A 25,303-nucleotide genomic window follows, 5' to 3' on the forward strand; every position below is an offset into this window, starting at 1 on the left:
TGTGAGCTATGAATCTTTTTTTTTCATTTTCTCCAGAACTTTTTTTCTCCAGAACTTCTCCAGAAAATCTGAAGCTATTAATAAGAGTTGGGCAAAAGTTGGGACCAACCAATCGAAACACTGGCATTTGGAAGCACTCAGTAGATGCCCCCTGATAATTCTTATACCCACAATTATCATGAAACATATTTTAGGGATCCATCATCATATATATGTTGGTCTATTTCTGTACAGCTACTTAAATATGTATATAGTCCAAGTAACCCTAAAAAAACCAGAAAGTCATATTAATTGAAGAAGGATGCACTCTAAAAATTCTATCACTATAACCTACTTTATTTTCCTAGGCCTTAAAACTGTGCAAAATAAATTCCAGGGTTAAAAAAAATTTAACAGTGGGTTGGAAACTAGGTCTGGATATTATTCTCAGCTCTGCCACAGGCATGCAGTTTGTCCTTGGGCAAGTTCCTTAGCTTATCTGTTCTGTTTCATCATTTGCAGAATGCAGGGTAAGGAAGAGTAATCCTTCCCTCTCATTATGGCTCAGAAGGCATGCTTTTGTCCTTTGGCAAAATGGGATGCCACTTTCCTAGGAAAGGTGGAAGTCATTACCAGGGAGTAATATCTTAAATAGATAATTAAAATTAGCAAGGTTTATACAAAGAAAAATGATTGAATTCTGCAGTGGACCAAGCTTGAAATGAGTTTATAGCATATTTCTACCTTTTTGGTCCAAACAAAAAAGTATTGCTTGAACTATTGAAATTTTTTTTTGGTCTCATCTAATAGATTATAAACTCCTGGAGAGAAGATGTATTCTAAATATCATTCATATTTCCCATTCATTAATAATTGCTCACTGAATTAACTTAAGTACTTGCTACTTTTTCTATTATCTAGAGCATGTCCCAACGTGTTTCATCCACCATTGTACCCAACATGCTTGCTGCATGAAGACGACTGTGTTATGTTTATACCGTAAGTTAATTTCCTTTTGTGAGGCATTAGGTTTTTAATTTGTTTTACTCAAATTAACTAATGCTGCAGTGTGCGATGTTATGCATAGTTTCCTAGACGTCTGGTTATCTACTTACAGTTGATTTACTGATTTAAAATTTTGTAAAAGAAAATAAAGCAACATACACAAGGAAAAGAATATATACAAATCAAAGTATATGGTTTAAAAAGTACTATAAGTAAATATCCATAAACATGTGGACAAAAAAAGGGGGGTTCTATGGAAAGTAACCCCACAGGGTGATCTGATCACAAATTCCTAACTGGGCAGGTCATGGTGGATAGTCCTGCTCCCGGCTTATAACTTCGTTAGTGAAAGGTTTTAAGCCAGCCCTGTCCATCCTTTTTGTGCATCTAGGTTAACATCCCTTTGAAGTGCCACAAGTAATACCCCTGGAAGGGGATATTAACCCTCAAGAAGGCACATAATTTGTAATCCAATCCCCTGACTTATTTTTCCCACCTCCATGTAATCTTCCTTATGTTCCCTCCTTAGTTTCAAATGCATAAAGGAAACCGCAAAACTGTTATTATGAGGAATCTTTGAGATCTTGCTCCCTGGCACATGTCAGCAATTTGGTTCAAAGTCTTGTAAAAATTCTCCACAGGTTTGGACGTTTCTTAGGGTGACAAGCGTTAATAGTGGTTATTCCTCCATAGTGAAAATGTTTATGATTTTCAAATATTACTTATAATCAGAAAAGATTTATTTTTAAAAAAATGATTCTTGGTCATTAAAGGAGAATTTAGTATTTATTTCCTTGCATACAGCGATGTTTCTTTCTCAGTATTTTAGTTGTCTGTTCTGGCAAATGTGCAGCCCACCTCCCCAACTATCAGGCACCCAAATTAGGGCAGAAAGTGGGAACCGATCCTCGCTCCGCAAAGCGGCGGGACTGGGGCCTCAGATTTTAAGAAGCAGCCGTCTCCCCCATAGGATGAACTTGAATTACAGGCACGTGGCCGAAACCGCCGGGGCACTTGGCATCCCGCGTGGGGGTAGATCACAAAACCCCAAACCTGAGGCTCCGGGCGCTTTTAATTAAGGGTTAGGGGCTTCTCCCCGGAGTTCACCGCCTCTGGACCGTCCCCGCGGAATGGTCAGGACACGACGGGTCTGGGCAGGATCGCAGCCGAGAGCCCACTGGTTCCGCCGGCCCAGGCAAGCGCCTCGCAAGGGCCCCCGGCTCCAGGTCCCGCCTTTTCAGCCCAGCCGCCCCAGGCGTCTGCCCCATACCCGGCCTCACCAGGCCCTGCACCCTACTCCCGGGCCCCATCCCCAGCTGCAGGCCCCACCCCGGCCGCCTCAGCACTGCCTCCAGCTCTCGGCTTCATCCCCCGCCCCCCGCACGCCCTCAGCCCCCGCCGCTCCAGGAGACTGCCGCAACTCCGGCCCCGCCAGGCCCCGCCCTCACCGCTCCGGGCCTCCCTCCAGACCCGAGGTCTCCCGGCGCCAGCCTCAGGCCAGGCTGCCATAGGCCCCGCCCCGCCCCCGCCTGGTCTTTAGGCCCGGCCGCAGCAGGCCCCGCCCCGCAATCCCGCCTCCTGTGCGCGCACCGCTCGGCAGCCGGCGGGACGCGGCGGCGGCGGCGGTAGCGGCGCTGCTCTAGCTCCTTTGTGCTCTGGCGATCGCGGCCTCTCGTGTCCTCAGCCGCGCGTTCTCTCTGCTCGCCAGTTCGCGCTCTTAGGTGACGGGCCATGTCGGCGGCGGGAGTGGGCCCGGGCGTGGAAGCCGGCTTCTCCAGCGAGGAGCTGCTGTCGCTCCGCTTCCCGCTGCACCGCGCCTGCCGCGACGGGGACCTGGCCGCGCTCTGCTCGCTGCTGCAGCAGACGCCGCGCGCCCACCTTGCCGCGGAGGACTCCTTCTATGGCTGGACACCGGTGCACTGGGCCGCGCACTTCGGCAAGGTGGGCTCGGGCACTTTAAGGCGCCATTTTCCGCGGCTTTTCTCTGGGGGGTCGGGGAAAATGGGGGCTGAGGCGCAGGGGGCGCGGGGCGGAATTGGGGTTGGCAGCGATTGTGCCCCGAAGGTTTCGGCGCGCACGTACCGCGGCACAGGCGGTCGGGGCCGCGAGAGGAACCCGGGGGGGGGGGGGGGTGCCACGAGCGCGGGGCGGAAGCGGGCCCAGCGGCGCCCCGAGGGGCTTGGGGCGCATGTGCGGCGGCCTGAGTTTCAAATGGGTGGCCTCCCAGAGGCACCGGTTTCCCCGAGACTCCGCCCCTGGCCGAGTGAGGATTAGCGTCTACGGTTGGGCGGGAGGTTCGCGCCCACCCTTGGTCGCCTATGCTGAGGGCCCGGGCCTCCAGCGGCCGGCCGACTGGGTGATGGGGAGGAGATGAGGCCTTCAGGGCGCGCGCGCTGCCCGAGTCCCGGTGGCTCGGGAAGCCGCAAGGCGACGGGCTCGCGGGGGCCCTGTGCAATTGCGGGGACTGTGTGACTGGTGGCCCTAGGAGGACTTCGATCGCTCCCTCTCTGACAGCAGACACCCGTTGGAGGATTACAGGCACCGAGCGAAACCACGCGAAATGCGGATGATGGGGTGGGTGGGGTCAACCTCCCTAAATGCCGAGGGTTGCGGGATCCCGAGGGGTTCTGCGCGTCTGCGGCCGTGGGAACCCCTGCCTTCTTGCCTCTCCCGAGGCGCCGGCTCCTCCCCTCTCCGCTCCTCCGCGGCCCCTGTCTGCGCCCTGGTCCCATTTGACCGAGCGTCTACACGAATTTTCCGGGGCCAGCTACACTGTTAGGTATTTCAGATGATTTCGATGGTGGGAATAATCTGATTGAACTGTGAAGTCATTAGACCGTTGTGTAAGATGAATAGTAGTCACACTTTTAAAAAACTGCTTTTAGGCGGTTTTGTGTAGAATGTTGTCTGTATGCTTTTCAGACTCTTAGCTTGCTCAGATATAGTAAAATCAGTAAGGGTTGTACTGTCTTGCATCTAAATCACTGTAAAGGTGTTAGGTAGAATTATCGTCTGGATTACCTTTCTCCGTATCATTTTTAAAAGAGCAGAGTACTGCTTTAAAATTTTAAAAGGTTAGATATCGTCTGGATTACCTTTCTCCGTATCGTTTTAAAAAGAACAGAGTACTGCTTTAAAATTTTAAAAGGTTAGATAACATTTTCCTCATTTGTGCAGTAAATGGGAGTTATTTTATCAGGGAAGTAATCATAAAGTGAGATTCATGGCGCATTTCAGAAATGACTAATGATTAAGATGTATATACCAAAACTTAGGGACATTTAAACATGTTTTCCTTCTGAAATGGTGAGATTAGGTTGAAATAGAGAAATGCTTTTGCAGAAATATATGCAGGGTAACGTAAAAGAAATATCGTTTCAAGAAGACCTGAACATACTAATATTCTTATTACCAGCTGATGAAATTGCTTTATTTTGCTTTTATTGGTGCTGCATTCACAGTATGGTTGTATCTTTTAGGAAAGTTTCTGATTCCCCTCATAAAATTAAATCAGAGGTTTATTTTACTGAAAGAAATGAAAGGGAGTTATGACAGTGGAGGTGTGGCAAGTAAGTTAATTACCCATGGGCTGTGAGATCCCATGGCAGCAGTGTCTAAAGTTGTGCTACTATAGACGTTGAAAATGAGTCTCCATGGAAAGTCAGTCTCTTAACGAACAAAAGTTAGAACCCTCTTTCCTGACCTTCTCCCTTTAGCCTTGAATGTGGATTTCCCAAGGCAATCAGTAATCTGAGGCATTATTTCCCTCCTGAGGCATCTTGTTCTGTTTTGTTGTTGTTTAAACTGTAGGTAACTCTCAAAGCATTGATTCTCAACATTTTCGTCCCTATGTATTTTGGGGAAAGACACCCTTGTAACAGGTAAGGACAGCTTTTTTGAAAAGGCTTCAGTGTTGACTCAAATCCTCCCTGCTCTGGTTGAGTATTTATTGTATGACAGTTGAGTACATTCTGTAGACTGCTTAAACCTCATTACAAGTGGTCATTTAAAATACATATTTACCAACCCAAGGGTGCCTTCAGTTAGCTCTAGGAATTAATAATGGTCATAACTGCTTTACAATGCTTAATATGGTAAATTTCATGTGTATTTTATGATGATTAAAAATAACACCAACTTTTTGAAAATCTCTGCTTTTATAGAGCATGAGTAGTAGATGAACGTCAGAGGCCAAATGTTGTAACTAGAGGTATTTACTTCAGTATTTTCAGCTGTCATTAATAATTATGCTTGCATAGTCTTAGGTATGGAAAGGGCCATAGAAAGCATCATTCAGTCTGTGAGAAAAAGCCGTTAGTGCAGAAATTAGGCCAGGTTTCAGGGCTACAGATTCCCAACGCAGCCCCCTGCCCCTTGCAAACAGCTTCCCTTCCTTTATATACATAACCAATAGTTAACCGATTTAAGTCCAGGGGTCTCTCAATTTGATTTTAAGATTGACGGCTTTTGGCATGCCAGTTGGTTTTCATCCTTGTTTCATTTTTGTTGGATTTGACACTTGTTCATCTTAACACTAATATTGGCACTTTGATTTTTCACTCAGTACATTAATACAGGTTATATATAAAAATATATCAAAGTTGTCTCTTAATCAGCCGTCACTCCCAGATTCCAGTTCCTTGAAGACAGAGATCAGGTTTTAAATCAGTGTACTCCCAACTGTGAGCGTTTGTCTCACAAAAGTGTTGATTGCAGTGATCTGGTCTTTGCAAGGACAAGTTTAAGTTGCTGAAAGAGGATAAGAGACCTCTGATTGAGATGGGTGTATAGCTATTTGTTCGTCATTTGAGGTATGTCCTCTGGAAGAGAAAGATTGTTGGCAGTTAGAGCTCTTTCACTAACTGCATTGCGCTTTGCGAGGGGAAACGCAGTTTGGGATCCAGGATCTGAGGACACACCCGGTTGAACCTTGTAAGTCTTTGAGAACAGCAGGCCTTCTTGAACAGTGCTTGACATATGGTAGGCACTTGCTAAATGTTTGTTCAGTGTAATGAATTCTTTTACCCAGAGGCTAGTATGATATCAGTACCTGGCTATAAAGTCATGTCTTGACTCTCCTGTCTTCCTTTTAGACACCTGCTACGTGCAGAGCTCAGCTATGCTCTAGGCCTTTTTTCTTTTTGCATTCCTGTACGATTTAAAAAATCTAAGTCCTGCCCTCTCACTTACTCAACTTATTTTCTTTTCCCTAAGAAAATAATCTGGAGGGTGGGCCTCAATTGGGTATTCATCAAATGCGTTGTATAAAGCTGTACAGTTGTGCAGACTACAGGAAATAGTCTTTGACTGTGAACAGTTTACTGTAACTGCACAAACTTTTTTTAACCTACCAACCACTTTAACATTTTTATTCTTTAGAATAGTTTGTGAAAGTGGCAAAACCTAGTTTTGACAGAAGTCTGAATACAATCTAGTCTTTATTTTCTTTTTCAACGGTAGGAAAAACAAAATATTTAAATTTCTGTAATGTCGATCTTTTTGACTATATATTTCTGTGTGCCAACTTTTTTATAAAGAAAAATTTTTTTTCAGATGCCTTTTAAAATTTGTATGGTGTTGGGAAGGAATGACTTACTTTGTTCCTTTAAACAGAAAATTAGTAACAAAGAATACCACTTACCTCCATTATAGAATTTAGATTATTTGTGTAATATTTAGTAGTATACCAATATTTATGCATGTTTCATCCCCCCTCCTGCTGTTTTCGAAGTTGGAGTGCTTAATACAGTTGGTCAGAGCTGGAGCCACACTTGATGTCTGCACTACGCGTTATGCGCAGACCCCAGCCCACATTGCCGCTTTCGGGGGACATCCTCAGTGCCTCATCTGGTTGATTCAAGCAGGAGCCAGCATTAACAAACCGGTAAGCGTGTGCCAGTGATTGACTTGGGTTGTTTGGTTTTCCTTTTCCAGTTATAATTACATGGTGTTGAGTTTTAAATTGAGGCCTTAAAGTTTGATATTTTTACCTGTGGGCTAACTGTAATTTATATTTATTGAATTAACTTGTGGACAATAGGGCCTTTACATAGCAATGCTTCCTGTTTACAGAGTACTCTCACCTAGTAGTGACTTAAGGTGATCCACAGTTAGCCAAGGTGATTTGCCCAAGGTTACAGACAGCTGGTAACTGAAACCTGGCCTCCAGCCTGGGTTTCCTGGCTCCCCTGCTCACAGCTGCCTTAGCTTCATTTCCACCCATAACTGTGAAAACACCCATGCCAGCAAAAGAATGGCTTTTAAATCATCTGTGGTTAAGTTAGCCTTAGCAGATTGACCAATATGAATTAATATTGCTTTAGATACAAGTTGGGGGTGATGACTAGATGCAGGTAAGTAGCCAAGTGTCATGTAGCGAGTGGCTCCTGGACACCAGATGCAAAGATTTTGTATTTAAGCATACAAACATGAACATGAGAGGGCCGGTTTTTTCATGGGTTTTCAGTACTCTTTTCACTTAAGTGGACACACACACACGCACACACACACAAAGAGTGCTTAGCTTAGTGGGAACTTGCTTGCATGGACAGGCTTTTGGTTGTAAGACACCCCACGAATAGTCTGACTGGAGCGTCCCCAGACTTAGCACCCTGCCCGAGGATAGAGTTGGCTAAGGGACTTGTTGCCACAAGCTTTGTAGCTACTCTTTATGTCTGTCTACTTTTCTCTTTTCCCTTTTTCCTATTTTTATATGCTTTTTCTACTAATAATGAAGGGCCTACTATGTGCCAAGGAACATAGTAGGAACATTCCTCCTTTCTGCTTTTTGCCCTAAGATTTAACCCTTGATGAGAACAGGTATAAAGTAGTTGTGAGCCCCTCTCCTAAAGTCAGCTACTCCACCTACTAAGCAAGTAATCGTGGAAAGATGTTTTAGCAGGGATTTTTTTTTTTTTTTTTTTTTAAGATTTTATTGGGGAACAGTGTGTACTTCCAGGACTTTTTCCAAGTCAAGTTGTTGTTCATTCAGTCTTAGTTATTCCATATTAGTTGTGGAGGGCGCAGCTCAGCTCCAGGTCCAGTTGTCGTTGCTAGTTGCAGGGGGCGCTGCCCACCATCTCTTGTGGGAGTCGAACCGGCAACCTTGTGGTTGAGAGGATGCGCTCCAACCAACTGAGCCTTCTGGGAGCTCAGCGGCAGCTCAGCTCCAGGTGCCGTGTTCAATCTTAGTTGCAGGGGGCAGAGCCCACCATCCCTTGTGGGACTCAAGGAATGGAACTGGCAACCTTGTGGTTGAGAGCCCACTGGCCCATATGGGAATCAAACCAGCAGCCTTTGGAGTTAGGAGCACGGAGCTCCAACCACCTGAGCCACTAGGCCGGCCCCTGTTAGCAGTGATTTAAGTGGGAAAGTGGAGCAAGCAATAGAAGGGTAATTTTTCTCCATAATAGACTTAGTAGAGAGGTGGTAAAGGGAGAGCCCTGGATTTTGGATCTGTTTCTGTTACTAAACTGGAACTCAGGAATTGACACAATATTTAAGCTTGTGCTACTCCTTTCTCTTCCCCACGTATGGATGCCTTTATGGATACAGACTTCTATAGCTTTGTTACTTTTATCCACCTCTTCAGGAGTCATGAATTGGCAACTGTGTGCCATTATTGCATAGGTATTGCCTGTCTCTCCATTTGTGTCATTCCTAGTCCTGCATTTTCCTCTTCTCCTCCTAGCTCCCAGTAGAAGGCACTGGGGCTTGATTCCACACTGCTTTCTCGGCTCTCTGGCCTTGGGCGAGTCATTTATTTGGTCTATAGCTCTCAATCTCCTTATCAATAAAGTTTAGGTCATGCATGAATGGCAGTAATTAGTATTTAGTATTAATATGGAATTTAAGTACAGAATATTTTGTATGTTAGTTTTCACTAAATGGTTGCATAGCATCTAATTGACAGCTAAAGAAATAGTCTAATGCTTCTTTTCAGACCTTTTAAAATCTAGCAGCCCCTTTTTCTTACAACAGTTTCAGCAGCTCAGTATTTTCCACAGATAAAAGGTTTGCCCCTCCCTTCCTCTGAGCTGCTCTAGGTAGGTAGCACTGTGTGGAAATCTCTCCTGAACTCTGCTCCCAGGGCAAGGCTTGCCAGGTCCCTCTCTCCGCAGCCCTCCCTGTGTTTTAACTGACCACCTGGCTCAATACCCCAAGTCCTCTCATGTAAGAGGGTGTGGCCTGGGTTTCTTAAGCATCCTGGCATTGCTCCTGGAAGGATCGCGGTCGGCTGTGGTCTCATGAGCTTCGGTCTGAATCTCGTCATCTTGCTGTGAGGTAATGAGTGGGCTGCTGTGACAGGCACCCAGTGACCCCTGAGGCCCAGTAGCCCTTCTGTTGGCTTTTCAACATGCTGTGGACTCATCTTGAGGTAGACAGTTTTTCTCATTTCCCAGATGCACTGTTAGGAAACCAGATCTAGGTTTCTCTTGTGCTTTTTTGTGTGAATGTAATTTTTTTGAACCTAGCATAACATTTCTTAATAACATTTTGTTAGTTTTAACCCACCTTCTAGTTTTAGTCTTTGGCATTTTAGTGACTGTTAGGTTGATGCAAAAGTAATTGTGGTTTTTGCAATTTTTTTTTAACCTTTTAAACCGCAGTTACTTTTGCACCAACCTAATAATTGTTCTAAGTTTGTTTTCCTCAAGCTTAATAGACACTTTCTCTGCCATCTCTAATGTTGGCATAAGGGGTTTTGGAAACTTAGAAGCTCAGTGTCTAAATTTACACAAAGAGGAAGTGAAGTTAGTTTTCAAGTGATTAATTTTTGTTATAGTGACTACCCATGGGCATTACTTTTTGTGTTTGCAAGTCATCTCTTTAATATCCCTTCCAGAATTTTCCTGGCACTTGACGTTGTCTTTATAGTTTCTTGTAACTACATTAGAAATAAGATTTTTCTTAAAATTCAGGGTGACTTGTCTGTCTTCAAATTTCTGGTAACCTCTCCCACTTTATTATTCAGTTTGCCAACAATATTTCTAGAATTATACTACAAACTATGTGGTATTGTTAAAATGTGACTGGTTTGAGCTCGAGATGTGAGTAACCGTAAAATGGCTCTTTCCTCTTACTCTCTTGGCTTCAGTTTCCTTTTAATAGTGTTTATTCGTCCCTTCCCAGCCTGAAGATGTTCTTGTGTAACACAAAGCCGCGTAGTTCTGCTTTTCCTCTGTCACCTGTTACGGTCCCACCATCTTTTTGAAACAGTAGCGAAAACCCTTCTTTCCAAAGATCACTTTAGAAAACCTCTTTTCTTCTTGAGGGTTTTGTTTTTGGGGTTTTTTTTTTTTGAGAAATCTTATCTAAATCTCAGTTTTTCCTGGCAATAGTCATACGTAATTTTTATTTGTCTTTATTATGTACCTCCTCTGTCTCCCCCCCATTTGGGGGGAGGTTTTTGTTTTTTAAAAATCTGAATTCTCTAGATAGTTCCCTGTATAGCCACATGGTTTTCTGTGTCTGTCTTTAAAAATTGGATTATTCTGTTTAGAACTTTACATCACTTCTGAGCATATTTTTAAATAAATGTACACACTTTTACTTTCACCAAGCAGTCAAGTCTTTCATACTTTTCTATAAAGTAATCTACTACTACTTTTGTTTTAGCTCTCACCTCAGTTTCCCCCCCTGTGAGTTCATACACATTGGTGAAGGACCTCAAATATTGCTGGAATTTATGAACTGTTTTCCTAAGTACCACACACTTTGAGCAGTTGCCCCGCTCCTGCTTTATATCTTTATCCCGTAATTATGTGGTAGTTTTCTTCTGCCAAGTTCAGCTTCCAGTGACGTTGAAGAGTGATTAATTCAGGAACTGTTGCTGCTTAGCCACTCAGGAATATCCCAGCAAAAGGTCCTAAATCAATTTTCTAGCAGAAATGACTTCCTTCTCTTGATTGCTTTTTCTTTCTTTACCTCTTACTTACCTGAGAGCTTGTGAATGACACTGTATTTCAGATTTTTTTCCATTCACACAGACAGGTAAATTAATTCATCTTTTTTTGGATGAGTGCATTAGTCTTCAAAGTCCTTTCCCTGAATCTGCTGACTGCTTCTGCCTCTTAGCCACCTGGGATGCACATGCTGTCATTGCCGGAGATGCCCCATGACCTTTTTGTTCTTGACCTAAGAATTCAGGCGAATGTGCCCCTTCCCTGGGCTGCTTTTTGTTTTCTCTTCACACCTACATTTCTTCATGTTCTGCTTCAAATTTGGCTCACCCTACTGTTTTACTTCAAAGATGAATGCGGTGGTGCATGGTCTGTACTAATGATTTACTTTAAAATGTGGAGGTCTTGTTGGATCTGAATATTTGCGTGCTGCTTTCTGTTGCTTCAGGACTGTGAGGGCGAGACGCCCGTTCACAAGGCCGCTCGCTCTGGGAGCCTGGACTGCATCAGTGCCCTGGTGGCTAACGGGGCTCACATCCAGTAAGTGTCTTCCTTTATTTTTCCCAGCCGAGATGTAGTCAGGGTGTAGAGACAGCATTTAGAACTTTGTTTTTAATATTAGTAATATGATTTTGCTTTTTAGATCAGCTAGTGTTAGTGAGCAAAACTGTTGTGTGGGTTAAATTGACCACTAGGAGAAAGGGCTTTAATTTCACAGCACTATTAGAATTCTTGCCATGAGAGAGAGGATAGTAGGATGGAAAGAACAGTTAACGAATTAAATTTGGAACCTGGCATCATTGACTTTGCCACTAACTAGTTGCATCACCATGGGCAAGTCTTCAAACTTTTCTTTGCCAAGTTGCAATTTGGAAACAAGGGCCTTTGATTGGATTAGAATATTTTTTCAGGCCTCTCTGGCTCAAAAAAGAAATTTGCAGTTAGCTTTTCTAAATTTTTATCTCCTCATCTTTTAGCAGATGTGAGAATATTATGTTTTAAAGCCTATTATGAGTTAATGATTTATAACTCCTTGTGAAATGTAAATATATACATTAAATACTTTAAAACTCTTTCTGAGCTTTTGATACTGATAGCATTATTTTAGCATATCCTTGTTTCAGTCCAGTTTACATCAACTAGCTTATTTATAGTTTGGTAGAACAGTATTGATATTTAAGTGTATTAATTAAAACATGTTATTTTGTATACAAATCATTAGTTAGCCATGCCATTGTACATTTATTTTAGGTATTAATTTCATTTGTATTAACTTTCTCTTAAAGATTTATATTATAAAAATTTTTCTTCTGCAGTTCACAGCATTAACAAAATGGATGCGGTTTTCACCCTTAAATGTTGAGTGTAAGCTATAGAGCTGGAATAACCAAAATAACTATGATAATATCAACTTTTTTGTTTTACCTTGAGTGTCTTGAGTATTTCATAAACATTAATTACAAATCACTTTAATTGGAAATGTGAAATTTTAGACTTTGGGAGAAATAAAACCCACAGAACTAATTTAGTTTAACCCTTTGGTTTCCACTTCATTGTTTTGACTCTGTATATAATAAATACTGAAAATAGATCCTGGACAGCAAAACCATATATGTTAATGCAAGGTCTATCTACTACCAGGGGCTGTCATTAGGCTCTTAGTATCTTAGCTTCTGTTTTATTAAGTATTATTGTTAAGATTAGTCATTAGTTCCGGCTTGGATCATTTACTTATGTAGCAATTTAGTATTATAAATATGACCTGACCTGATTATTACATTGCAGGGAACCATGTGACTTCGTTTGTAGTTATGACTTAAGGTAATGTAAAAACAATTGAATATGTATTATACAATGTTAAAAGCATTGAGATGATTCTCAATGGATTGCTTTAAAGCAAAGTTATATATACATATATATGTATATGCAGTTTTCTTAACTGTATTTAGGTTAAAAACTCAAATCTTTAATAACAGAAGCTTTGATTATAAAATACAGAGTCATATAAAATAATTGATTAAATCACCTAATTGCCATTTATTGAAATAATAATTAGAAGTTGATCTTTTTAATGACTCTTTTTTCAATAATATTTAAACAATACTGTTAATTGGTCCTGAACATTTTATTACTAAGATGTGAGTTTTATTCATTTTAATGGATAGCTTAATCCTTTAAGCCAGTAAATATCTATTGCTATGTCCTTTTAATAGGTGTCTTTTTAAAATATGAGATCATTTTATTTACAATTCTGTCCTTGGTTACAGGACCCTCCAGTGTCTCTTTTCCACCAAGTGTGACTGAGCATGGCCTCGAGGGCCAGTCTGTTTTTCCTTCTCAGTATAAGAGCCACTCCCTCGAGACCCTGCATTATGGTGATTTCCCTTGACTGAACTTTGAGATATTTTGTAGAAGTATTTAGCCTGAGCCACCTAGCCAAAAGCGACTTAAAATTATAAGTCTTTGGCCTGGAGATGGAGCACAAGTATTCATTATTTATTGCAATTGTATATTGTGTTATTTATTTAGTTTTAACATCAAGATAAAATGTCAGTTTTGCCAGTAAGCTAAATTGTAAATTGCTTTTTGATATCTGTGTTTAACAGTTTCAGTGTACCCAACAGTTTGAGTCCCCCAAATTATGATACTTAGATCTATTTTACTTGTTTCCTATAATGCTGTTCATATGGGAAAGTGTAGTCCTAGCAAACAAATACTTTTCTTTTTTTTTTTACGAGTATCGGGGGCACATAATTTACTTAAAGTTACTTATTTTTTTCCAGTTCAGAATGGGCCAAATTAGTAATTCTACTTATTACATGCTCTAATACTTAGGAGATAATATAAATTTTTCCTTTTCCCATGAATAGATTAAAAACTGTCTCATATCAGTATTTTATCACACTTGGTGGTATTTAATAATTTTGTTATTAATTCCTATTTTGACTTTTATTTATCTGCTGCATAAAGTGGCCAAAGTCTTAAGTTGCTGCTTTTTGGTCGTTGGGTAGATAATGGTGAGGGCACGTGTCCCACACATCTGTGGGTAGAATGGTTTGTTATATAACTAACTTGTCAATGTAGGCTGCATCTGTAAGATAACGCATGTCAGCTGCTGGGCATCGTATTACATTTTCTAGCACCACACGTGAGTATATTGATGGAGTTTTTTTTTTTTTTCCTCTTACTTTATGTCTTGAATTTTGGTGCCAAGTTTTCTTTTTCATGTGAGGTTTTATTTCTACTTACATGATGGTCATTTTATTATTTGCCATTATTTACATCTAAAAATAAAAATACACGAGATTAATTGTCAGTTCTCTGACCAGAATAAATGTTTGTATACTTTAAATGAACTAAACTTCTACAGATGCTTCTCATTCTCATTTTTTCTCAAGTGTGTCAGGTGTGGAGTTTTTGTTACTTTAAATTGTCATCATCCTTAATTTTCTTGTATGGAAGTTCAGTTTTTTATTGCAACCAACATTCGAATGCTGCTTGCTTCACACTTAGGGTATTTGATTGGAAGAAAGGTATTTACTAACAGAAAAGTTGTTGCCTCATTTTTCTTTTGGTAATAATATAAGATTGTTTTAATGTGATTTCAGAAAGAGGCTTTTGAAAATTTGCTATCTGCTGATAATTAAGATATTTTTACTACTAACATTGTAAAGTGCAGATTTTGAGCCTTGGATTATCTTTACTTGTCGTATTTTGGCACCAATTCATTTTGGTTACTTTGTATTTATTTTCTTGAGAGATTAAAGTAGAGAATGTTTCCATATCAACCAAATAGTAAAGTAGCTTTTTTTATGCCTCAGTAAAAATAAAGGGATTTAGACTTAGAGTGAAACCAGAATTATTAATACTTGTATCTCAGGCAAATTTGCTAGGCCATTTTAATACCACATTATACAGGTGCCTGTGTTTAATTAGGTTATGACAAAGTCTCGGCTTTCTATAGGAGAGCATTCCTGTAGAAGCCATTAATTCTCTTGTAACCAGATATTTAAATGGTATGTATTTTAACTTAATTATTTTTAATTCAAGAACTTAACTACATATGATCATCAAATAGCTAGAGAAGCATCTATAGCCTTATATAAACAAGTTCAGTGACTCACTCTAAAGCTATCTTTCTTGCCTAATTTAGAAAACAGGCGCAGTTGGCTGTAATAACAAAAGTCTAAAATGTGATCTGAATAGACTTTAATGTTGCAAAAATATATTGCTGAACTTTTAGGAATTTTTCACTGAAATGGATTTGGTTTAGTTTGGTTCCTAATTGGTGGCCATGTTTATAACCCATCATTGTTTACTCATAGAGCCCTATCTGGAAGTGGGATTTCCATTCGGGAAAACCATGTGATGACTGTGTTTTTGATACTAGTTCAAGACGTTTGTTTGCAGCTTTTGCCCTTGGCAAAATGTAACCCAGTTTTACTTTATTAGCCATTCATTCATGTTTGAAATTTATAGTTTCTTTGCATTTGTTCACTTTTTTGCCCTTCAGAATAATAGTCCAACTGTGAAATTTATTAGAATTGTAACTGAATTAGCAGTTTCTGATTGGGATCCTCTGCTTTCCAGTCCTTATCTCCTAGTGTCGCCTCCCTTACCTGATTGTCACGATGGCAGACTTGTCTGATCTGGCTATTTCCTGACTCGTTTTTTCCTTTTTATTAAAGTGTTAAAGCAAGGTAGAGGAATTGCTTCATGAAATAGTTGTTAAACTTCTGCCTGCTGGGCAGGAGCAGATGGTGGACTGATAATATTCCAGAGTTGTTGACAAATTTAGTTTAGAATTTTGATTATTTTTTATGCTTGAATAATATATAGGTTTTAATATTTGTGTAACTACTGTTTTTATAAATAGTACTTTCAAATAAAACCAGTGATTTTTTATTTTTGTATTTTATTGGGGAATATTAGGGAGCAGTGTGTTTCTCCAGGGCCCATCAGCTCCAAGTCACTGTCCTCCAATCTTAGTTGTGGAGGGCGCAGCTCAGCTCCAAGTCCAGTCGCCATTTTCAATCTTAGTTGCAGGGGGCGCAGCCCACCATCCCATGCAGAAATTGAACCAGCAGCCTTGTTGTTGAGAGCTTGCGTTCTAACCAACTCAAGCCATCTGGCCGCCCCAAAAACCAGTGCTTTCTAGATCCACATTTTTTCCTTTGCTAAATTATAGTGGGAGCATGTTAAGTATTTCATAAGACTATTTGAATGATGCACTTATATTTTAATGTATGCAAACATAATTGGGGTTCAATTGCAGCATAAAACTATCCTCACTAATGTTGAACTTGAAATGAGAACTTGGCACCAAATTTATACAGGTAGAAACTTTAAAAAATAGTTTCTTCCTATTGTTACCTAATGAATATATATAAGAAAATCTTCATAATTATTTAAGAGTTTGGATACCAAAGGGTTAAAAATACACGTTTTTCTTTTACTAAAGAAAATTTAGATGTTTGCTAATGTTTTGTTTGTACAAATGGACATTTAGTAATGTTTTCTATCTTTTTTTTTTTTTAATGATTCCATGTATTTGCTTATTTCCATCTAGGAATAGTTACTAATGTATTTGAGATACAGCATACCAAATTTTAAAGTAACCAGAATCGTGAGTTAATGGTTTTTAGTCCATACTGTTAAATTTTGTTGAAATATTGACATAATTAAATTGGCTTCATGCTAAAAATTACTAGAAGTGATTGAGAAGGCAGTGTTTTAGAGCAATAGCTCTTGGTCAAGGAGGTCACATGACAATGGCTTACGCTCAATAAATGTGCTTCTGCACCTCATGTATGTATATGTATTTTTAATCCAAATGTTGCCTGCAAATATGTGATCCCTTATTATTTAAGTTTCCTGTTTTATGAACCATTGCCCGTTTTAAATCACACAGAAGATTCTGAATCTGTAAAAACTACACATGTCAATGTTTTACAGCTACGTAATTCGAATTGACTTGATTTTTTCAAGTAATCCTAGAAAGGGGGAGCATTCCATATAGAAACTGCTGAAACTGCCACAGGTGCTTCTCCGAAAACCTTACAGTTGTGGCATTGAATGTTCAGTATGGCTTCCTTTCTCCACACGAGGCATACTGTTGAGGTATTTGTTGCGGTGATTGGTTTTAATGCTAATCTAGGAATTCAGATATAGATTCTTTAGATTTGCATGCTTTGCTTACCCTAATTTATGATATCTACCTTTTTATTTGTAAACTAACAATAGTTAAGTTGAGATCAGAATTTTAACAGAAATATCATTTATATAAAATTGTGGTTATCTTTTATTGTCACATGGCATTAACAAAAATAAAACATCCTGAAAGTGATGTGACAACTCAGATTCTAAAAATTATATTTCAAGTATTTCCTGATCCGTGGTTTTTCAAATTGGAAAAAAAACAAAAACAAAAAACTGTCCTTATTAGAATGGCTTCTCATGTATTATGTGACACTGTAAGTGGAAAATAGATGGGGGATTGGCTGGCAACAGTGTGGATTTTTAAAGTTCTTTGGGGAGACATTCTTAGGTACAATAAATTTTAATATTCTATTTAGAATTTCATTACAGAAAATACATAAGCATTAACTTTAGTAAAGTTAAAAATACAAGTTTGATTTATTTTGTCAGTTATTCAGCAGAACAAATAATTCATAGTAAAGATTCTTCTATGCCTTCCCATGTTTTCATACTCCAATTTTGAAAGGATACTAGGGACTATTGGGAGAAAATGGGGGCCTGCCCAATGATGGCTTTTCAGGTTCTTGATGACTGTTGCAGGAACTAGAACCTACAGATATAAGCACAGTCATCATAGCGTCTGTAAGAAATGGTAGCAAATTGATCTTACCAACCTAAAAATATGATCATACCAACTTTCTTTTAGAGAAAATCCGTTTTAAAACTTAAACTAGACCCCATTTGAACACCAAGTTGACTAATGTCTAATTTTTTTAAATCTCTGCCCATTTTCAAAGCTTTTTAAAGTGGATATTAGAAAGGACCAGCCAGGGTGAACTAAAAAGCTTTAGGATGACCTAGTCCGACATGGGACTTCTCTTGTTTTCAGAAATGGACAAAGGAAAATTTAACATCAGGTGTAGTCAGTGTTCACCCAAGTGCATCAAACTGAAGATGCTAAATTCAAAAGTTTATGTTTTTAAAAGATTTAGTCTAAAAGTAGTCTGCACTTTGATTACTACCCTAATTTTCATGCAAAATATTGTTATTGAGAGTAATTTTGAACATTTTATTCCAGGCACTATACAGTACCACATTTGAATGTGATGTTACCATAGAAACTAAATCCTAAGTCACATTCATGGGCCCAGCTCCCATTGAATTTTAGGAAAATAATGGAGGTAGCTTAGGTTTAATAACTACTTAAATGTGGAACACCAAATAGAGTTTGAAGGTTTAATAAATTGATCATAACATTTTAACCAGAATTACTGTTTCAACTCTTAATTAAAACAAAATTAAAATTTAAAAAATCAAAATTTGAAACATGCCTAACAAATAGAAAAGCTTATATGAAAAAATAATTTAAAGACCTGAGCCTCTTTTGTTAAAAATTAGTGTTTTGAGAATGGTACCATTTAACGATTATTCTAGGTTTTACTTGGAAACCCACGTGATTTTCAACCTCTCTAATACATTTGAAAGTCCTCTCTACTTACTAAATATTAAAAAGTGGTCTGAGAAATGAATATCTATAAAGATAGTTTTCACCTTGTTCATATTAAACACGTTGGCTTATTCAATTGTAAGACTCTTAGAACTTAACAGAAAGCACTCAAATGAAATAGGAATGATTGTATTCTACGTGTTCCCTCAAGGTCTTTCATTTTACATTCTCTAAAGTTTACCGTTAGATATTTTTCTTAGTATTTAACATTTTGTGATTTAACAGATTTGGCAACTTTTTGAAAGTTATTTTTTTTGTTTGAATTTAGTAGTGCATAAAATTACTAGAAAGACTTTTTCAGGAACCCTTAGACATCTGTTACTAAGAGTAGAGGACTAGTTACTGGTATCGCCTGTTGGTTGACTGTTACTCAATGTCTCCAGCCTGCTGCTGGCTTTTGACTGGCCCATAAGCTAAGAATGATTTTTACAATTTTAAATGGTTGAACAAAAATCAAAAGAATATTTCATGACACAAAAGTATATGAAATCCTAGTTTCAATGCTCATAAATAAAGATTTGTTAGTACATAGCCAAGCTTAATTGTTTACATATTGTCTGAGGCTGCTTGCAGACTACAACGACAGAGTAGATTAGTTGTGATTGAGACTGTGGTCTGTAAGACCTAAGATACTTTCTAGCCCTTTACAGAAAAGGTGCCTACCCCTGGATTAGATGATCCCTGACATTCCTTTCTGGCCAACTTCTATAATAAGTACTCTACGATTGAGCAGCCACTTGCAAGTTTTTAAATGTGAGCACAGCAGAATTAGGAGTCAAACATTTCACAGGGGTAGGGAATGGAAGTGTGAATATAGGTAGGTAGGAGATGAGATGAAAAGGAGAACCTTTGGAGGCAGGAGAGGGAAATGGTGGCTTGGTTGTTCTGTACCAGAATCAGGTATTAACAGATCTTTTGCTTGAGAGGACTATAAAAGTGCTATTAAAGTAAACTATATATTGTATACATTCAGTCCTTAGTAACATGAAAAATAACGTAGTTGAAATCTTCTATATCTCATTAGAAACAGAGAAGAGATACTTTATGTCTCTAGTTCCGATAATACTATAGCGATAATGCCAAAATTATAATCTCCCAATTCTTCCACAGTCATATGTCCGAGATTCTGATATCTGATATTTTCTAGAATGTTTAGATCTCTCTTCTGGGTCATTCTAACTACTGGTCCCCCAAAGTTATGTGAGGAACCAGTAGAAGTTCAGTTTGACTTGTGATTTTTTTGTCTTCCTTGCTTAGTCCATACATGGGGAGTACGTGGCATGAGTTGGCTATAGTTCTTTTTTTGAGTTTTGAAGATAATATCTTACACAACTTGGACATATGGTTGGCTCTTTGTAAGCTGAGTGATGTGCAAGTGTTTGACTCCTTTTGGTCGGAGAGGAGGCAGGGCAAGGAAACGTTGGCAGTATTAGGTCTAGGCATGTACTCCCACTCTAACATTTACCGACCTCTGGTCTCCAGATATTGGCTCTAATTTGTTGCTTATTTTTCTTTAAGGCTATATTTCCTTGGAAGAACAGTAAACTTGCTGTTCTAACCAGAATTCAGTCTACTGTTCAGTTTCTGAATGCAGAAAAAAGGAATTGAGTGTATTTTGAATGTTATTCTTTTCAGCAACTTCAGAATGTTGGTATGCTCCTTACGCATGTCAGTTTTCCTTGGTGAACTGGCATTCATGGTGGTGAGTGCCATGTAAAAAGTCTATTGCCATTCCTTTTGTTCTCTGATCCACTAAGGAGTAATCTTTACTGTCAACTTTATTTCTCCTTATTTTAAGCAGCAGCTTCTCATTTCTATATTCTTTGATATTTACCTGTAGAAATGATCATTTTATAAATTTTGCTTATGTTCTGGGTTTTCATCTTTTCAAATTTTAAAGACTTAGGTTTTGTTTTAATTTTCATATGGCAATTTTTATTTTTTTGTTCACATTTTTGACAGAGACCTTTTTGGACCATCTTCACTTGTGATAGCTTCTGAAAATGAAATAACACCATTTAAAAATCTTCCATCTATACACTCACTTGAACATGTTTATAATTAAAAATCAAATATATGATCATTTTGTATACTCATAATTTGTTCTGCCCAAACTTCGGTGTTTCCTTTTCATCTAATTCATATATGAAAATAAAAATACTAAGAAATTCTAAAATAATATTCATCAGAATTCACAGCCATGCGGTAAAATTAAAATGTCAACTTTAGTCCCCAGTGGTACTACACACAACTGCCTTATATATTTAAAGAAATGTTGGTTTCTGGGATTCTCAAGTCGTGTCTGTCTTGTATCTAATCAAATTGAGTTTGGGCTTTTGTTTTTCTTTGAAATGTATAACACATTTCTTTATCTCATGCTTTGAGAAGTGAAGATATCTTTAGTGGTTGTCCAAAAATACATATATTTTTCATTTCTGAGGTTGGAGCTTTATGAGTATGACGGCAGGAAATGTGAACTCAAGGCTTATTATTGTCTTTAAAATGAAAAACTCCTATTTGTCCCTGCTTCTTGTCATTTTCACTCTGAAAGTTCCGCCCCCCCCTTTTTTTTTTGCATTAATATTAACCTGGGAAACAAGTCTCAAACATTCTGCATTGGTTATTTTACTTACACAAAATAAGGTGTGCATTTGATCATACCTTTGCTCTGTCCAAAAGCATAGCTTGCTGAGTAGGTATGGGAGGTGTCTTTGCTGTTTAGTACTTCTCCAATTTCAGTTTACCAAGTAGCTAACAATCTGTTTTGCTTTTTTTACAGATTTATTTCACAGAGCAGAGTATTTTCTTGTGTTTCAGGGGTACTTCAACATGGACTTGCTTTTGTTCCTAAATTTTCATTGTTTCTTAAGGTTTACAAGCTCAACTGATTCTGTCATGTTCATCTTAATTCAGATCCTTCACTTATGTTCTGCCACCACTTCCTCCTTTAATTTGACTCTAAGCTACTGTAGAAACATTGGACCTTTACTCATCAGTGTTATTAGCCACATAAGATGTTGATTCTTTTCAGGCCTAGGGCACGAGTTCCTATAATGGTATTAGAAGGCTTTCACAGGAAACAGCCACTCAAATGCTCTAGAATGCTGAAATGTAACATCCCTATTAGTTTTCCTAGGCAAGGCCAAAAAATAAAAAAATAAAAACTCAGCTTTTCAGATCTCCAGTCTAATGATAAATTAAATTATTTTAATATCCTTCCAAACTTCCACTTATAGTGTCACATGTTAGCATCTGGCTTGTCATTAAGCCAATTACTTTTGTTTTTAGGAAGCCGATTGTTAATGAATGCCATGGACAATTTCAGTACATGTTTGTTTGTTATGATTTTACTCAAGCTAAAGGAATGGATTATTAAAATTAAGTGCAGATAATATAGAATTCAGGTTAAGTCTGAAGTTAGCATAAATTTAGGTTCTTCAGACTAACAAAAATGATTTTGAGAAGCTAAATAGGAAGATGCCTTTTTTTTTTAATTTTAGTATATTGAGTTTTAAATTACTATCTCCCAAATCTTGCTTCGTAATCAAATGTACATAAGAGAGAAGTTAGTTACAGAGCTAGGATGAGTAACTCCTTCTTTAATGAAGACTTGCTGTAAATCTGTATACTCTTTCATAACACCTTCAGATAGTTAGTCAGTTCAGCAGCAGAGACCAGATGAAAATGCTAATGGGATGTAATTCAGTGTTTTTGTATCGTACAGCCTGAGAAATGCCAGTGGCCTGACAGCAGCAGACATTGCTCAAACCCAGGGTTTCCAAGAATGTGCCCAGTTTCTCTTGAACCTCCAGAATTGTCATCTGAACCGTTTCTATAATAATGGCACCTTAAATGGGGGCCATCAGAATATATTTCCTAATCATGTTAGTGTGGGAACAAATCGCAAGAGATGCTTGGAAGATTTGGAACCCTTTGGAGTGAAGAAAGCTAGAACTGAAGGTGAGACTACTTCGTGGGTGGGAAAGAGCAAATTTGTTTCCTTTCTTTAACATGTTTTCTTCTTTATGGCTGAAAGCACCTTCAAGATGAGACCTTCACTAAGGTGGTACTGTGCCCGGAGAACTCTGGTGCAGGGATGGTGGAGTTTTTCCTGTATTGCCACTTTGAAGATTGGCCATTTAACAAAAGGGAGAATATAAGGGCAGGGTTGACAGCTCAGACATAAATGTGTGTCTGTCACTTTTCTGCACACCCAGGTTTGCCTGCCGTGAATTAGAAAGATTTTTCTCATTCGTTGTACCTGTTTGAAATACAACTATTAAAAAAAAAATCTGCCACTGTGCCTGATTTTTTTTTTTTTTTTTTCTTGTAAATGTTTCTGAGCTTACAACAATTGTTGGTCTGGTAGTAAAACATAGTTTCACATCTGGGAAGGTAGGTGGTTGCTGTACTGTTCCACTTGCGCTGTGATTTGGCCTCAGCTGACGTCCATGCCCTGTAGGGTAGTAATGTGTGTGTGTGTGTGTGTCACAGATCTGGTGTGTCACTTTGACACTGGGGACTTAAATCTCTAAGGTAAGTTATTTAAGTTTCAAGTATTCTTCCACCATTTTACTTTTAGTTTTGGAGTTTACAAATAATCAGAATCAGCTAGTCACTTGGAAAAAAACCTCCCTTTTATCTAGGAAGAAGTGTATGTGTGTGTATAATAATCAAGAAAAATTAATAGCTTGGCAGGAATATTTAGCGAACTTATACAGAAAGAAATTTAGAGATAACAGTGAAAAGTAATCACTGAGATTATGCACTCAGATCTAAGATTTGCTGAAAATAAATACAAAGCTGTGCCCTTTGGCTTTAAAAAAAAACCAAATCAACCATCCAAGTATAGTATGAGAAAACCCTGACTGGCTAGAGGCTGTAGTTGACTTTAAATTTGACATCGGTCAACATTATCTTTCCCAGTACACTGTCTCTACTTTAACTGGAGTATATCCAAACACAAAAAGTTTTTTCCTATGACGTTGATAAAAATTGCCTACTTCACAACTTTTAAAATCTCGGTCACTAAAAATTTGTGAATGTGTGACATTTTGTAGAAATGAATGTATAAACTTAAAAGTAATAGTTTATAAAATTCACAGCTCTTACAAGTCACCGGCCTAATCTAGAAAGGTGCTGTAATAATCAGCACTGCATGGAGGTATGTCTGAACTCCAAAAGTGGTGTTTTTAATGGTGAAGTATTGCTCAATATTGTCACTTATTTGTAACATGTTTCAATACATTTTTTCTAGTGCATTTTAAAAGTCCCTTAAGAGCATCCACTTTTAAAAAATATTCTGCTTTATTTATGTAATGCCTGGTTAATGTTCTGGAATGATATTGGTGGCTTCATTGTGCCCTCAGGCAAGAACTGTGTATGTATCCATGTCCATATATATAAGCTTATAGGATAAATCTTATATTCTCTAATTTTTGTAAACGTAATATCCTAATAAGACTCAAAAATGTACCTAAAGAATTTTTAAAACTAGTTTCTGAAGATTTTCTGATCAACTGAAATGGCCAATATCTCGTTTTCTGTCCTGAAAGCCTTTCCAAGGATTCCTGAAACTTGAATTTAAGTTTCTTAGACTCTGTTACTACACAAATTTGCTTTGAAGCATCATTCCTAAAGTTCAGCCCGAGGATGTCAATTCAGAAGAAAGTGTGGTTGGAGCCTGGCATTCGTTTAAGTTGGCAGGTGATATGCAAACCTAAAGTTGAGCACTGCTCCACAGGTACACGAAGCGACAGTATCCGGTCACCACCACAGGACAAGTCTGCTTGACACCAGATGCACCTTCCTTTTCACACCTCCTCTTCCAGTATTCATTTGTCTACCGAGCATTGTTTCAATTATTTACTCTCTAAACTTTCCAATACTCCAGTCCTGGAGGTAGTGGTATCCTGAGATTGTCCTATATGTCACTTAAGAGTGTGTGTGTGTAAATTTATATTTGTAAGCAAAGAGGTGTCTTCATCTCACACCTATCCCCACACCTGCCACTGCTCTCTCTTCTCTATGGGAAAGGAAGAGGGGATTTTTCTTTCATTTTACTATTATATACTCACTATGAGTGGGGTATTGAGGCAGTAATTCTCAATTACTAAAACAAGATTTCCCCCCAACTACCTGAATGTTCTAAATGAAGTTGTTCTTGGCTTCAATGGCCATATAGTTATTTCCATTCTTTGACCAGTTTTTCTTAAGTGCAATTCAAGATAGGTTGCCTTAGTTAGTTTTCATTTATTTCATGTTTTGATTTGCTATTTAAATGTGTGAGCTTATGTTTTTGCTCATTCTGAATTACTCATTTTGTAGCCGAGATTTTGGTTCTTGTGCCAAAGTAAAAGTATTTTTTTCTTCATGTAACATACACTTATAGAATGTACTACTTTGAGTAAATTGCATATAAAGTATTTAGAAGTGTTAAAAAAATCTTTTTTTTTTAAGTACAAGTGGGGCTTTTTCTTACGGGCACATGGAATATCTTGGCAACATAAATGCATAGCTTGAACCAACTCTTAAAGTGCCCTGTAAAATTCACTGTTTAATTCTATTCTATTTTCAAATACAAGGTAATTAATTGGAGTGATGTTTTCCTTGGAAACTACATTGATGTAAAAGAACTTGAAAAAGTAATAATGCCGTGGCCTTTTTGTGCTGCTCGAATATAAAGTGTCCTTTGGAAGCAAGTTGTACTACA

The 25,303-nt window shown here is 38.5% G+C and overlaps 1 protein-coding gene across 2 annotated transcripts in view; it reads left to right on the top strand.

The window, feature by feature from the left end:
- The first annotated feature begins 2,480 nt into the window (after positions 1 to 2,480).
- The window catches only part of ANKRD10 (ankyrin repeat domain 10), a 32,883-nt gene continuing 10,060 nt past the window's right edge, over positions 2,481 to 25,303 (top strand). The window contains exons 1-5 of one of the 2 annotated variants that reach the window (XM_074329522.2): positions 2,481 to 2,925; positions 6,716 to 6,868; positions 11,335 to 11,426; positions 12,672 to 12,707; positions 22,316 to 22,551. In XM_074329522.2, the coding sequence (XP_074185623.1) occupies positions 2,716 to 2,925; positions 6,716 to 6,868; positions 11,335 to 11,426; positions 12,672 to 12,707; positions 22,316 to 22,551 (727 nt within the window). In that variant the 5' untranslated portion in view covers positions 2,481 to 2,715. The remainder of the gene's footprint in view (positions 2,926 to 6,715; positions 6,869 to 11,334; positions 11,427 to 12,671; positions 12,708 to 22,315; positions 22,552 to 25,303) is intronic. The other variant, XM_074329523.2, reaches the window with a different exon arrangement.

This window comes from Rhinolophus sinicus, chromosome 16, assembly GCF_057876585.1.
Source record: "Rhinolophus sinicus isolate RSI-liver-muscle chromosome 16, RSI-T2T, whole genome shotgun sequence".
In the NCBI taxonomy this organism is placed as follows: Eukaryota; Metazoa; Chordata; class Mammalia; order Chiroptera; family Rhinolophidae; genus Rhinolophus; species Rhinolophus sinicus.